The following is a 13,967-nucleotide window of genomic DNA, read 5'->3' as shown; positions in this document are numbered from 1 at the left end:
ATGCTCCAGTCTTCCTGTTTGCCCTGCGGGCCTGCGGTGTGAATGAATCAGGTGGCCAGACACACTGTGTGCCAGCGGATCAATTTTTTCCGTCACAGGAAATGTATAACTAAGTGGAAAGGATGTTGAAGATTGTTGTGTACAGAAATGGAGAAGTTCTTCTCTGTGTTCAGGGCTCTCCTGGAACCTTCTCTGAATTTCGAGAACTACAGCAAGAGGTTCCAGCTGCTGCTACACTTGGAGGAGATTCAGATGGAGGTGGACATTAAGAAGTATGACATGGAAGGGCAGACCATGACAGAAGACCCTCAAAACAAGAAACTCCTCATTCTTCATGTGCGTAGAGACACTGCAAGACACTTCCCTTTTTTAGAATAACTGTAGGACAAATACAAAGTCTGAGAACTTTTTTTTAGTTTGCGGCTTCCTATGCCGATTCGGTGGGTCTCCTGATTCAGCTGTTTCTTAAAGGAATACACAGTTACACTTGAAAACACACATGACAATGAGAGGGGTATTCTGTCATCTGTGCAAAGGCTTTGATAAGGGGTTTAATCCTCCTTGGTTTGTGGCTGCTGTGTCTGTACTCCCAGGTTCCTGGTGTGGCGGAGAACAGACCCTCTGTTCTGAGGGGAGACCACCTGCTCGTGTCGAAGAGTGATGACCATGTTGAGCCTATCACCAAGTACAAGGGCTACGTCTACAAGGTGGAGCTGGAGAGGGTCAAACTGGGTTTTTCCAAGAAGTAAGTTTTGTTCCTGTGTCCCCATTATTGGTTATCCTTGATCTCTTCAGGTACAGACACAGAGTCCAATCACTTTCAGGTTTAAGGTAGTACCTTCCTGACAAATAAAACTTTGTACATGTTGCAACAGTTTTGAGTAGCTTGTTGGAAATTTCTTTTATGTTGTTCACGTCCTGTCTGGTCGCCAGCTCTTGTGAACTGTTGTATATCTTGACTTTAGGCAGCTCTGTTTTATAATTTTTTTTATATTGCATTCGTATAGTATAGGTGAAGTGTGCTCAGTCTAATGTGGGTATATATTCTAAAGGATCAGTTGTTGAATACGGTATTTAGACTTTTTGGGTTGAAACGCAAACCCAGGTCGTGAAAGATAACCTGTAATGTGTTTTATTGCTTCCTTCCTAGGCTACTGCATATGTTCATTCCCAACATGAAGTTTGATGTGTCCTTCACCTTCAACCGGATGCCCCTGAAGCTGCAGCACAGGGCTGTGGAGATGGCAAATAAAATTGGGCTGGGCAAAGTGTTGTTCCCCACTGCTTCCGAAGCGCCTGACCAGAACCTTCCAGACCTCAGGTCAGTGTCGGGGATTCTTCCAATTGTATTAACAGGACATGAAAGTATGTGGACCTGCTTTCCTGAAACCAAGGAGGGTAAGATTCGGGGACTTTTACTTTGTGTCCAGACATACTAGTTGTTGTGAATATCCCGGGTCCACAAGGTTGTATCTGTACGTTCAACCTAACACCAATATCCAACCTGGTTGAATGAGGTGATAACGTGCTATCCAGTGACTTTCTTGAACACCCATTTCCTTGCGTAGTCTGACAGGTTAATTTCCTTGGTGCTTGTTTCTGAGCAGCCTGTTTGACCGGAACCTGGAGAGCAATCCAGAGCAGTACAGGGCGGTCCAGTGCATCGTGGCTGGAGTGTCCAAGCCTGCTCCCTTCCTGGTGTTCGGGCCCCCAGGAACCGGTAAAACAGTCACCATAGTTGAAGCCATCAAACAGGTTTGACCATATTGATTAATCTTGATGTTGTTTCATGTTGTGGATGCAAATTCATTATTAGGTGTCTGAACATCACAGACATTAATGTGCTGATAAGCTGCCTAATCATTTTCACTGCACATTTGGCTCAGCCAAATTTGGCTCAAGCTGGGTCACTGACTGGGTATATTCTTGGGCACCATGTTTTACATTAGTGCTTTTCGTCTCTACCAGACTCAGGTAAGACTCTTTGTGTTTCAGGTGCACAGATTGGATCCTTCCTCCCATGTCTTGGCCTGCGCCCCCTCTAACAGTGCCTCTGACTTGCTATGCCAGCGTCTCATCAGGCACATTGATCATCACCAGGTGTACCGCATGTACGCCAGCAGCAGAGACCCCAACACCCTGCCCATAGACCTGCTTGTGAGTACCCTCAGAAATCAGCTTCAATCAGGTGTATTGCTTATTTGATCATACGTCTGGAATATAACAGCTGTTACGGGGGAACAGTAATAACTTGCATCTGCCCAGGCAAAGTGAAACACATGGCCATTTGTTGTTTGTAACCTTTGTGTGTTCTGTGTGGCAGGACTGTTGTAACTGGAACCCCACACGTGATTGCTACGTGAATCCTTCAAAAGAAGAGCTGATGAAGTTCCGGATCATTGTCACCACTGTGGTCACTGCAGGATGGTAGGCTATTAGCATGTCCCTGGTTTTCTTACAGACCCACAGTCATTGAAGCGGTACTCTCTGTCAGGGATCTGATCCTTAACAGCAGTTTGTGGGTGCAAATCACCTACAGCATGAGGCATACTGGTGGGGGAATCCAAATTACTTCAGAGGCATGATTTTATGTTGGAATATTCAAGACTTGGGAATCAGTGCTTCAAAAGCTCTTTCCAAATTAAGAACTTAAGCAAAGTGTCAAATGAGAATAGAGCATTCTTCCCATCTAGCCTGTTTGGTAGTAGTAGCTCATTGATCCAAGGGTCTCATCCAGCCTTTTTTTTAAAAAAGGGTATTGGCTTCAAATCACATGGTTGGGAAGCTTGTTCCACACCCTGACAAACCTTTGGGTAAAGAAGCAACTCCTGTTCTCGTTTTTAAATGCTCTTCTTAGGAATTTAAATGCAAATCAACGATGAAAATGAATTTTATCTGTTAATATGTTTGGCTGATGTTTCCTTAAAAAAACGGCTCACATTTAACAGTATTAGTGGCATGTAATCTCCTAGGGAATTGCACAGATCTCACAGTATCCATAGAATGTGCAGGATACAACACATTAAGGAAGTGTAGGATTTAAACAGAAATGCTTAAACGGTCATAATGAAGTTGAATGAGCTAGAATAAGCCCTTCTCCCGTATTTTTAAAAATTTTTGGCAATAGAGTTGGAATTTAATTTATAATTTATATGTGTACTTATTATCTCTTATTCCCTGCATACAAGCATTGAAAGTGATTCTGGTTTTGTAGGAGTATATAATATAATATATAATATCTCTTATTGTTACTCATATGGTTTGAATGCATTTAAATATTTTTATGATAGACCATATTAAAAGCAGAGTACACTGTAAAAGAACACCTATAAATGACTGTAAAAACAAGACAAACACTTATACGTGTGGCAGAGATTCGAAGCTGGTTAAGCATAGAAAATACTCAGGTAATCTTAAGATTCCCATGAAACAAAAATGGAAAAAGGAGTGCAAATCTGCTGGGATAAACTCTCCTAATGGAAGCTCCTCAAAGTGCAGCAGCTGCTGCCGGGCCCCATGTTAACCGCTGTGGCTCTGTCCCGCTGGCTGCTGTCCGCAGGCTGGTGTCAGGAGGGATCCCACCAGGCCATTTCACTCACCTCTTTGTCGACGAGGCGGGGCACGCTGTGGAGCCCGAGTGCATCATCGGAATGGCGGGTGAGCTCTCTTATACCCACGGACAGCAGCTGTACAGGTCCTGCCACTGCTGCTGTTGCCCCTTCCTCCCCTCCCCTGCTCTCATATCCTGTGTTGCGTTTCAAGCAAAACCCTGTGGCATGGGGTTTGATTTAAAAACAGCCTGTGGACATACACTCGAGAGCATACCGAGCCCCGTTTAGCTGTCCTTCTTAAGGCAGGTGCACTGGTCTCAGAACACTAACGTATGTGTAAATGTTTTTTGTTGTGGAGTCTGGCAACTGAAATGATGCAGTTCATATCCAAGCACCTTACTGTTCATCTGAAAGAGAAATATTCTGTTGACCCTGGTTAGCGCTACGTGACCCTAAATTGGATAAGCGGTAATTGAAAGTGATGTGATGTGATTGAGGGTGGTGTCAATGATCGAGCAGAAATCAAATCCCATAAACTAGTATAAACAAAGGAGTATTACTAGGGAGTATGGGAGTATTGAAAACTGCAGGAGATATGTTCCCTCACAGGAAGCTGAAACTGAAGCTCTTTGGAATTTTCCAGGGCTCCTGGATGGACACAGAGGGCAGCTGGTTTTAGCAGGAGACCCCAAGCAGCTTGGACCCATTCTCCGATCCCCCCTGGCGATTACACATGGGCTGGGTGAGACCTGATGCCGCCTTCAGTGTTTTATACAGCTGCACCAGCCTACTTAACAATACAAAAACTGTGAGAGCGGTTTGTCTGGGACAAAATACTATGACGAAATAAATGACGAAGCAGTTTAAGAAAGATACTAAGACATAAGGCACAACTGTATAGTACAGTGGTTACCACTCTGGACCTGTAACCAGAAGGCTGTGGGTTCAAATCCCAGGTGAGACACTGCTGTTGTACCATTGAGCAAGGTACTTTGCTCAATAAATTCTTCTGGTGAAATACTCATCTGTATAAAGTGTCAGCCAGATAAATTAGTAATTACATGTATTTAAATATGCACTGGCGTTGCTCAACAAGGGATTACTTGTTTCCATAGGGGTGTCCCTGCTGGAGAGGCTGATGACCACTAATCCCCTGTACCAGAAGAATGTGAACACGGGTCAGTACAACGGCATCTTTGTCACCAAGTTACTACGCAACTACAGGTATGTATCAGTCTGCGCTTTTCAGCTCCACTTCTTTGGATCTTCATTTCTCCTGTTCAGCACCTGCTTTAGTCTTTGGATAGATGTCCTATGAAGAGAACAGTTAATCCAATGACCTAATTAAGATGAAAAGTAGATGACTGTATACATTAGTTGGTGGAACTGAGGAACACTTATATTTTACTGCTGTTTTGCTGGTACATTTGAAATTTAGAACTGAACGACAGGTATTGTGATGTATTTCAAACTGTCTTTGGAACAATTTTGTTAAACCTCAGGCACTAAAGTTTCTTCTTTTTGCAACAGGAAGCAAGCCCATCCATTTGAGAGGACTCAGCACATTTTATTTCCTCTGTAGTGTCCTATGTTTTCCTTTCACCCTCCAGATTTTACACGTCCAGTGCAGCTTGTGTTTTATTGCTCAATACACATTTCGTAATGGCTGCAGACAGATTCTGTTCTCGGAACATGGTTAGGTACTTTAGCATAGTTACAGATCATGCTAACTCTGGCCACAGCGTGGTTATTGCCATCTCCCTCATGCAAAGTACAACTGAAGCTTTAACTGTATGATGTTTTCAAGCAAGCCTTTTCATCGACGCTTGTTGTTAAAACTCTACCCCTCCCTAAAACCTGTTTGTCCCCCCCCCCCCCAGGTCTCATCCAGCCATTCTGAAGATCCCGAATGAGCTCTTCTACGATGGAGAGCTGCAGGTGTTTGCAGACGAAATCCTGCGCAGCACCTACTGCAACTGGGAGCACCTCCCAGAGCAGGTGAGAGCAGGGAGGGGTGTTGCAGCACAGAGAGACGGGGAGCTCCGAGGTCACTCTGCCCAGTAAAGCAGGCGTCTCTTTTAAAACCACAGCACCAAGCCTCCTGCGTGGCTCGGCTGGTGAAGGTGTGCAGATTGAGCTTCACTGGGGCCCAAGGCAGGACTGGAATTTGAGTCTGTGTGACCCGGGATTCACAAAGTGATGGGGTATAATTGGCTGGGCATTGCCAATTGCAGGATTGGGATTTGTTGATTAGGCATCTCTGGGATTGTGGGGATCTCATTTAGCCATTTCTCGAAAGAACCCCGGATGTCAGCTTTAACAACTGAGTACCTTTATGAGTCTCCCATAATACTTTAGGTAAAATAATACCTCCTTTTCTTAGTTCTAAATGCATTTCCACAACTAGTGCAGTATAGCAGAAGGTGCTCTTGTCTCTCTCAAAAAAACAAAAAAAGAGCTATTCTCATGGCTGTGGGGTAGTCTTGTTCATTTGAGCCTCAGGGATTAGCCTCTCTGTTCTTCTCGAGGTGTTTAATTGAATTTTGTAATTATCACCTACATTCTGGGTCAAGGAAGCCTGCTGTTGAACTCGCTGAGCTCTGCGGCAGAGATCAGCTCAGCCCAAACAGAAAAAAAACATAATTCCCATTTGCTGTGAAATGTAATTTCCATTTTTTTCCTGTTTTATCCACAAATACACAGTCATTTTTTTCTCATAAATTTGGGACACTTGAATTTTCTAATTCACTTATCTCTCCATTGTGCAACGTAAAGAATCAGCAATTAAAGGCACCGTTACTGGCAGATTAGATAACTAGGATGTGGTACAAGGTTTTTTGCTGGGAGTGAAAATTCAGCTGTGCCTTAAGATCGATAAACTGCAAAACACTTGATATAATTATACAATTCAGAAGTGAAACCTGCATTACCCGTAGATCTGTTCGGAACTCAAGTCATTGTTATGATTCAGTGCACGCTTAATCAGCGTAGGTAAATTGTGTGAATTGTTCCGATGTCACAGTTTGGCGATTCGTGTATAAGAGGCTAAGTTAAACTGTATATTGTATAAATAATTATGAAATTGTTATAATGAAGGCATTCTGCCCCACTGACCTTGTCATTTTATTTGTGCTTCATATCACAGTATCAGTTTCCAAAGCTACAATCCCAATAAGTAGTAAATTTATTCAAAAAATGAATGTAATGAAAATGTACTGTTGGCACTCTGACAACATAGAAGCCCACGTTTGGAAGCCAGGCTGCAAATCAAATTGGGGAAGATCTTACACAATTCTCATCACTGAATAATGGAAGACTAGTGTTGTCAATGTTTTTTTCCAAGGTTTGGTAGGAGAAAAGATTTGGTAGTTTGTATTTAATTTGAAGCAATAACTGCAATTGCTGTAAACCACTCTTTACAGTTGTGCAGCTGAGTGTTTTTATTACTCTTATTATGCTGTGACTAACAAATGCAAGATTTTTAGTCTTGCAAGAAAAGTCCAACACCATATTCCAGGCAACAATTCCCCATCTCTCTTCTGACCTTTTAGAATTTTTCTTAGAACAACACACAACATTTCAAACACTAACCTTTGCGAACACTACTACAACAGGCCATGTGGCCAATTAGAACTTGTAGGCATAGTGCATTTTTATTTGAGTCCTCTAGATGGCAGAGCTGTACAGATATCGAACCGAAACCCAATACATGCACCCTGGGCTATACTTTTGGTTACAGTTTTCCATCCTGAGTTGTAATTTAGGTTCCTGCCAAGGAGGAGCAGGTTGGGAGATGTAGATAAAGAACACATCTCAAGGGTTTTTAATGTTAAGCCATGGTGATGAATTCTAGAATACTAGTAAGCCAAATCTTTGGAACAGTAATCTTTGGAGAATTGGTTAAAAGAAGAAAACCTGGAATTCCCAGAGTCAGTATTGGAGATAAATGCATTCACTGAAGTGTTGAGTCTCGGTAAGTTAAGTCTTTCTTCATTTCAGGGCTTTCCCATTATATTCCATGGTGTACTGGGCAAAGACGACCGGGAGGGGAACAGCCCATCATTCTTCAATGTGGCAGAGATGGACATTGTCATCTTCTACCTCAAGGAGCTGCTCCAGACTCGGGGCAAGAAGGGTACAGCCATCATCTCTCCCAAGGACATTGGCATCATCGCCCCCTACAGAAAGCAGGTACAGTAAGTGCGAGGTCTGTGGTGGACATGCTACACAGCTCTGTAACTGTGAACAGTGCTGCATTGAAAGTTTTGTTGGTATATTGATGTAGCCCAATCTTAACTTTTTGACCCATTAGAAAAGGTTTTTTTCCAACTCCTCTTTGATTCAAGGTTTATTATAAAATGTGATGTTTCCAAGAGTCCTAGAATTGCTGTTGTTTGGAACAGTATTAAAGATATTAAAGATACATTCACGTTCCCAAGTGGCTCAGCTACTAAAGCACTTGATTGGAGCTCTTTTGGCTCAGACAATGTACGTGTGTTCCTGGGTCATGTCTCTGATTGGGACACAGATGCTTCCGGCCAAGAGTGGTGCCTGGAGCATGCTGGGTAACTAGCCTTTCAGTGAAGTCAGTGAAGTGATCACTACTGTAGTACTGTAGTTCACTACTAGTGAAGGGGACACTATACTGTAAACAGGCGCCGTCCTTCGGATGAGACGTAAAACCGAGGTCCTGACTCTCTGTGGTCATTAAAAAATCCCAGGGCGCTTCTCGAAAAGAGTAGGGGTGTAACCCCGGTGTCCTGGCCAAATTTCCAATTGGCCCTTACCAATCATGGCCTCCTAATACTCCCCCTCTATGAATTGGCTACATTACTCTGCTCTCCTCCCCACTGATAGCTGATGTGTGGTGAGCGTTCTGGCGCACTATGGCTGCCGTCGCATCATCCAGGTGGATGCTACACATTGGTGGTGGTGGAGGGGAGTCCCCATTACCTGTAAAGCGCTTTGAGTGGAGTGTCCAGAAAAGCGCTATATAAGTGTAAGCAATTATTATTATTATTATTACTTCTTGTCAGGTACTGTGAAGCTTGTTATGGATTAAATGTAGAATGACTCCTAAGGTGCGTATGTTAGAGGAACACATACATGTACCTTATTCTCTCCTGAACAAGTACAATAATCACCGTTGCATACTCTCCTAATATACGTTAGTTTGTTTTTGTAACTAAAATGCACATTTTAAAGGCATTGTATTGCTTTACAGATGTAAACAAGTGATCACTGCATACAACAAATGTAAGAAACCTCATGTTGCACTATTAGCAACAATACCTACTTCCTGTCAGGGTACTTTGTAGGAAAGTTGTTTTCACTTCTTTAACACTGAATACAAATTAAGTTTCTCTACATCTTTTGTTTGTGGCTGAACAAATACCTAAGATATCAGGATCTGACCAAGCCCAGTGTTGCTTAGTACTAGAATGGAAAATGCCTTGAATGGGTTAAAGATAAATAGGTTTTCTTGTGTAAGCTATGCTGATTGACCAGTATGTGGTGTACTGTCCTCTGGTTGTATAATCCAAACCAGTGCCCCATAACGGTGATTATGGACACTGTGCAGCAGGAGGTGTTATCTTTCAGATGACCTAAACCAAGATGCTGACTTTTTGGTCTTTGAAGTTCTTTTGCCTGTTAGTAAAAGCCAGGGTGTTTACCTTGTTATCCTGGTTAAATTCCATTCTGGGAGTTCATGATCTGCCCTCTGTAACTTTCTCCCCGAATTCAATTGGTGAGAAGTGTCTCTCTTCTACTCTTGATCTGCTGTGTCACGCATCACACATCACCCAGGTGGGCACTGCACTTCAGTGGGATATACAGTAGGTCCCCACCTGCAGTCTATACTATACTGTACTAATCATGTGCTATCCTAATTATCATTACAAACTCTTAAATATACTGAACACATTGTAAATAATATTAAGGTTTCTTGGAAACGTTTGTAAGATCTACAGTAAGTAGCTATTGATTTAGGAAGGGATGTGCAGAATCCCAGACTCAAATGCAGATTACTGGATGGAGTAAGAACTGTGTGCATGTGTATGTGGTCTCCTCATAAGGGTCTTTTGACAATCCGTCCAGCCCCTCTCTGGGATTTATGCATATCATGGATATAGAATTTTCAGTCTAATTACTTGTTGTTCAGACATACTGTATTAGTCTTTTAGAACTTTCCTTCAAAGCTTCAAAAACCTATGCACCCAGCTTTTCAAAGCAGGTTGATATTACAGGTTAGTATTTCACCTAGCTACTGTAAAATTATTTTAAAAAAATGGTTGTACTAAGTTTAATGCTGAGTGTGGGTGTCAAAACTTAACTGATACAATATTTTAATGGTATAAAAACATGAAAGCTCATTAGGTGCACTTTTTCCCAACGAGGTCTAGGTGGAACCATGCCTGATCAGGTCACCTTTAAAAAGGCCTTAATTCAAAGCTTAGGTCATTGCAAGAAAAGGCAACATTCATCAGCAGTGGAATCAGGTCTTCTTCATGGATGAGTCACTCTTCAGCCTGTTCCACGCACACAGGAGGGCCAGGGTGTGGAGGAGGAGGTGTTGCGTTTCTTTTTTCCATCAGTATATTTTCAGAGGCCAGAGAAACCGGGAGTTTGTGTTTCAAAGCTCTACAAATTCAATTATTAAACATTTGACCTAGTTTCATTCTACACACCACTAATCTTTTGTAAACATGTCTGCGAACAAGATTAATGTTGTGACCCAGGAGATAAATTGCATAACTTACAGAAATTAACCAACAGGAAGCATAATAATCGCAACCTAATATGTTCCCACACCCTCATGCTTGCTTTTAATGACTTAATGTTGAGCTCTTCTGTTGGTAATGGTCTAAGACATATTTTGCATGATTTTTTGTGGCATTTACTTTCAGAAATATATCACCTTCTATCTCCTGACGTTCTATCCACTTACATTGAATTTAGTTTAGATTAACTACTTAACATTTATATTTAGTTATAAATTATGTATATGTTTGTATATATAATTCATAGAGATATGAATTTACAGATTTTGAATAAATTAAGTTCTGTGACTGTTTCTTCAGATCTTCCTTCCTTATGCTCTGGAACTGTTCTGTCAAGATATCTGTAGTTTTTGCTTAATGCGAGGTGCTCAGTATCTTGACGGCATCTTCCAAAGCCCATTACAGTGTGAGCTAACCTTCTCTTCTTTATAAAGACAAACTCAGATTTTTCTCTTTTCCTTTGCTCGTAGGTGGAAAAGATCAAGAAAGCCATTTACTCTGTTGACCAAGATCTTAAGAATCTGAATGACATCAAGGAACTGAAGGTATGTTCAGAGAAGCAGTGGTCAATCTTTCATTTAAGTGTTCTTTGAAAATAGGATGTTTATTTTGAGTGTTGCAGATAAACAGGATTAAAGTGCAGGATAAAGCTCAGGTGTGGGACACATGCAGTACATGCCCATCTAAAGAGCTTTGAATCACTGCTGAGTAAGAACAACGTGTTCGCTGTTTAGCTCGTGTGTAGCTGTTTCTTAAGAGTTTCTGGATCCCGCTGCTCCTTGCTACTGGTGCTTTTTGCTGCCTTGTTTTTAAGTCCCTGCACCTGTCTGTAGTGTGTAATGCAGCAAGGGCTTGTTCAAGGAATTTATCTGAAGCTGTACTCTGAAAATGTGTGCATTACACCTTAAGAAGTTAATGAATTCTCCACGTTCACTACACTACATGCTGCTAAAGAAATCCCTACCTCTAAACAAGTGGTTCCTAATCGTGGTGGTGGTGACCCACACACCTGCTGGTGTTCATTCTATCCCTCCTTCGTTAGATAATGAAAGCCTTACTAAAAAGTTGCTTCAGTTGAATACTTGCATTTAGTTTTTAGTCACAAGTGTGGGATTTTATTTCACTTACAAAGTGCAAGGGTTAAAGCTCCACTATGTTTAAGAGCTGGGAACAAACAGTTCAGATTAATTTTAGATGATTAAATGAGTGAAGGGTTTGATGGTGTCAGTGAGGGCTCAGGTGGGACAATAACCAACGGGTGTGGGGGTCAAGAGGACAGGACTGGGAACCACACACGAACAGCGAGTGATGTCAAACAGACAACGACCTCGGGCACGTGACCTAGTCATCAGAGACGCAGGCTGGTAAACGTGGAAAGAGTTCAACTGTGGATGAAATTAATTTGCTCAATTATGTATTATGTGTGATACACCAAGGTTAATGTGCCCTAGCTGACTTTTACATGGGTGGGCCGAGAAAACTGACAAAAATACAGCCGTAAGGTACAAAACAGTGCAATTTTATTACCAATACAGGGAAACATAATCTAAAACGCACCAAAACAAAAGCCTAAGCTTCTCTTTGAACTGGTATCAAGACTTATTCTAAGTCCCTAACTAACATAACTGGCAACTAAGGTGCCTCCCGGCTTCACAAAACAGTTCTCAAATGTCTATTTCTCTGTCACTCTTACAGAGATTCTCTAAAACATTTCCCATTTTTTAAACTCTCTCTTTAACTCTCAGAAGAGGTCAGGTGACTGAGGGCAGCAGCTCCTTTCCCCCAAAGCATTCTGACCTCCATCTTGTCTGAAACTACCACCCCTCCACAACTGTCAACTGTGCAACACCTGGTGATGCGTAATGCTTCGGTTTCCAGAATCCCCTGACGTGATCTGTAACAGGTCTTTGTAGATTCCCCCAGTCTGCTGGTCTGGGCTGTAGCACGCAGAGGCGGACAAAAGCTCGTGCTTTCATGAACTTGAGTGTGTCCTGTGACATGTTGGCAGGTGGGCTCCGTGGAGGAATTCCAGGGCCAGGAACGGCGGGTGATCATCGTGTCCGCTGTACGCAGTAGCCTAACCTATGTCAAAATGGACGAGGACTTTAGCTTGGGATTCCTTAAGAACGAGAAGGTAACGAGTGGCTCTTCCTTGGCTTAATCGTAACCCAGGATTTTTTCACTTTAATGTTTTAACTTTTCTTTAATTTAACTTTTTAAAATATTTTCTTCACTCAATCCTTAGCTTCAGAAATGTAATGCTTAAAGTACATAGGTTCAGAGAGATGGCGCTGAAAGAAGGCAGTCTGTCCTTAACGTAATACATTCTTAAACAGCTGTTTGTGAGCGGTCTTGTTGGCGAGTCACAAATTTCCATAACAACATTGTAGATATTGCTAATGAAGCAGGGATGGGGGATCTAACAAATAATTGCTGCAAATTTCAGTCAGGACACCTTTCTGTTCAATCTCACACATACACCTGTCGGAGGCTCCTAGCATGACAGTAAAACAGTGCGTTCCCAGTTGGGCAGTGTTGACTGTGGCTGGTTGTCTCTCCCCAGAGGTTCAATGTGGCGATGACCCGAGCCAAGGCTCTGCTCATTGTGGTGGGGAACCCTGTCATCCTCAGCAAGGACCCCACCTGGGGACGGTAAGGCCGCTATGGGCATATGTTGTCAAACACAGGCCTGTATTTGTCTTGCTGAGGCCTGACTGTGGGGCAACTACATGAGTTTCGTGATCATATATAGGGCTGCAGGGTTTGTATTTTCTCATTCACTTAATCCTGTGGTCTTTCAGTGTGCATTTCCAATTCACTCCATGGTCCTTACAACACCTTCACTGTGATATTGAACCCATTCATTAAACCCATTCATTATAATTTGCTTGCAGTTGGCTGGATCCATTTCTATGGCTATGGCTAAGGCTATTTGTAAGACATGGTGCAGTACTTTACACTGAGTCACTGTTCCTCTCTTTGTATACATTGACTATAGTCTTTATACAATAACTTCAGTTATATTATAACTCATGATTAAAGGCTGACTTATAAGAACTGCTGGTCAGTGGATATTGAGGACCAGTGGTGATCAATTCTGCACTTGCAACATCTAGCATCCCTTCTGCTCTGGCCTACATGGTGAAAGGCCGTAAGTGGACTATCCAGATTATCCCTTCGTACAATAGTGCAGTCCAGAGCCAAAGACATACTAGGCCTTAACTTAAGCTCTTCTGAGATGTGCTTGATTTTCGGTCCGTTTATAGGGTACGGTCCAACCACAGCTCTTGCACCATTTCATTTTCAAAAAGCATTACTAGAAATCATTTTGAGATGTATGAGGTTTTTAACATTCCCTGTGACTGTCCTGTTTTGCTCTGGTAACGCACAGAGGCAGCAGGAGGTGTCAGAGAAGATCATGCGTGTTCATGTACAGTATTGTATCACTCTAGGTTTCTCAGGTACTGCACAAGTAAGCGAGGGTACACGGGCTATGACTTCTCCAATGATGAGGGGGAGGATGAACTTATGACACGGCTGGCTTCTCTGGATCTTAGCGCTGAGTCTCCAGGTAATCATCCAGCAGTGGGGTGTAATCTCTCTTTATTTTGTTTATCAGATTGGCATTCTTACA

General features: G+C 42.4%; 1 protein-coding gene across 2 annotated transcripts in view; it reads left to right on the top strand.

Moving 5' to 3' along the window:
• LOC148658591 (putative RNA helicase mov-10-B.1) overlaps positions 1 to 13,967 on the top strand; it is a 28,315-nt gene that overhangs the window by 10,394 nt on the left and 3,954 nt on the right. The window contains exons 7-21 of one of the 2 annotated variants that reach the window (XM_088639974.1): positions 174 to 336; positions 594 to 745; positions 1,151 to 1,321; positions 1,608 to 1,755; positions 1,996 to 2,157; positions 2,324 to 2,427; positions 3,560 to 3,657; positions 4,195 to 4,293; positions 4,667 to 4,775; positions 5,432 to 5,549; positions 7,551 to 7,742; positions 10,804 to 10,878; positions 12,342 to 12,467; positions 12,897 to 12,985; positions 13,786 to 13,904. In XM_088639974.1, the coding sequence (XP_088496100.1) occupies positions 174 to 336; positions 594 to 745; positions 1,151 to 1,321; positions 1,608 to 1,755; positions 1,996 to 2,157; positions 2,324 to 2,427; positions 3,560 to 3,657; positions 4,195 to 4,293; positions 4,667 to 4,775; positions 5,432 to 5,549; positions 7,551 to 7,742; positions 10,804 to 10,878; positions 12,342 to 12,467; positions 12,897 to 12,985; positions 13,786 to 13,904 (1,925 nt within the window). Of the gene's footprint in view, positions 1 to 173; positions 337 to 593; positions 746 to 1,150; positions 1,328 to 1,607; positions 1,756 to 1,995; positions 2,158 to 2,323; positions 2,428 to 3,559; positions 3,658 to 4,194; positions 4,294 to 4,666; positions 4,776 to 5,431; positions 5,550 to 7,550; positions 7,743 to 10,803; positions 10,879 to 12,341; positions 12,468 to 12,896; positions 12,986 to 13,785; positions 13,905 to 13,967 lie in introns of both variants that reach the window. The other variant, XM_088639973.1, reaches the window with a different exon arrangement.

The sequence above is a fragment of the Lepisosteus platostomus genome, chromosome 7 (assembly GCF_059453375.1).
Source record: "Lepisosteus platostomus isolate fLepPlt1 chromosome 7, fLepPlt1.hap1, whole genome shotgun sequence".
Lineage (NCBI taxonomy): Eukaryota > Metazoa > Chordata > Actinopteri > Semionotiformes > Lepisosteidae > Lepisosteus > Lepisosteus platostomus.
Note: the sequence above shows the minus strand (reverse complement) of the source record. Positions and strands in the feature narration are given on the sequence as shown.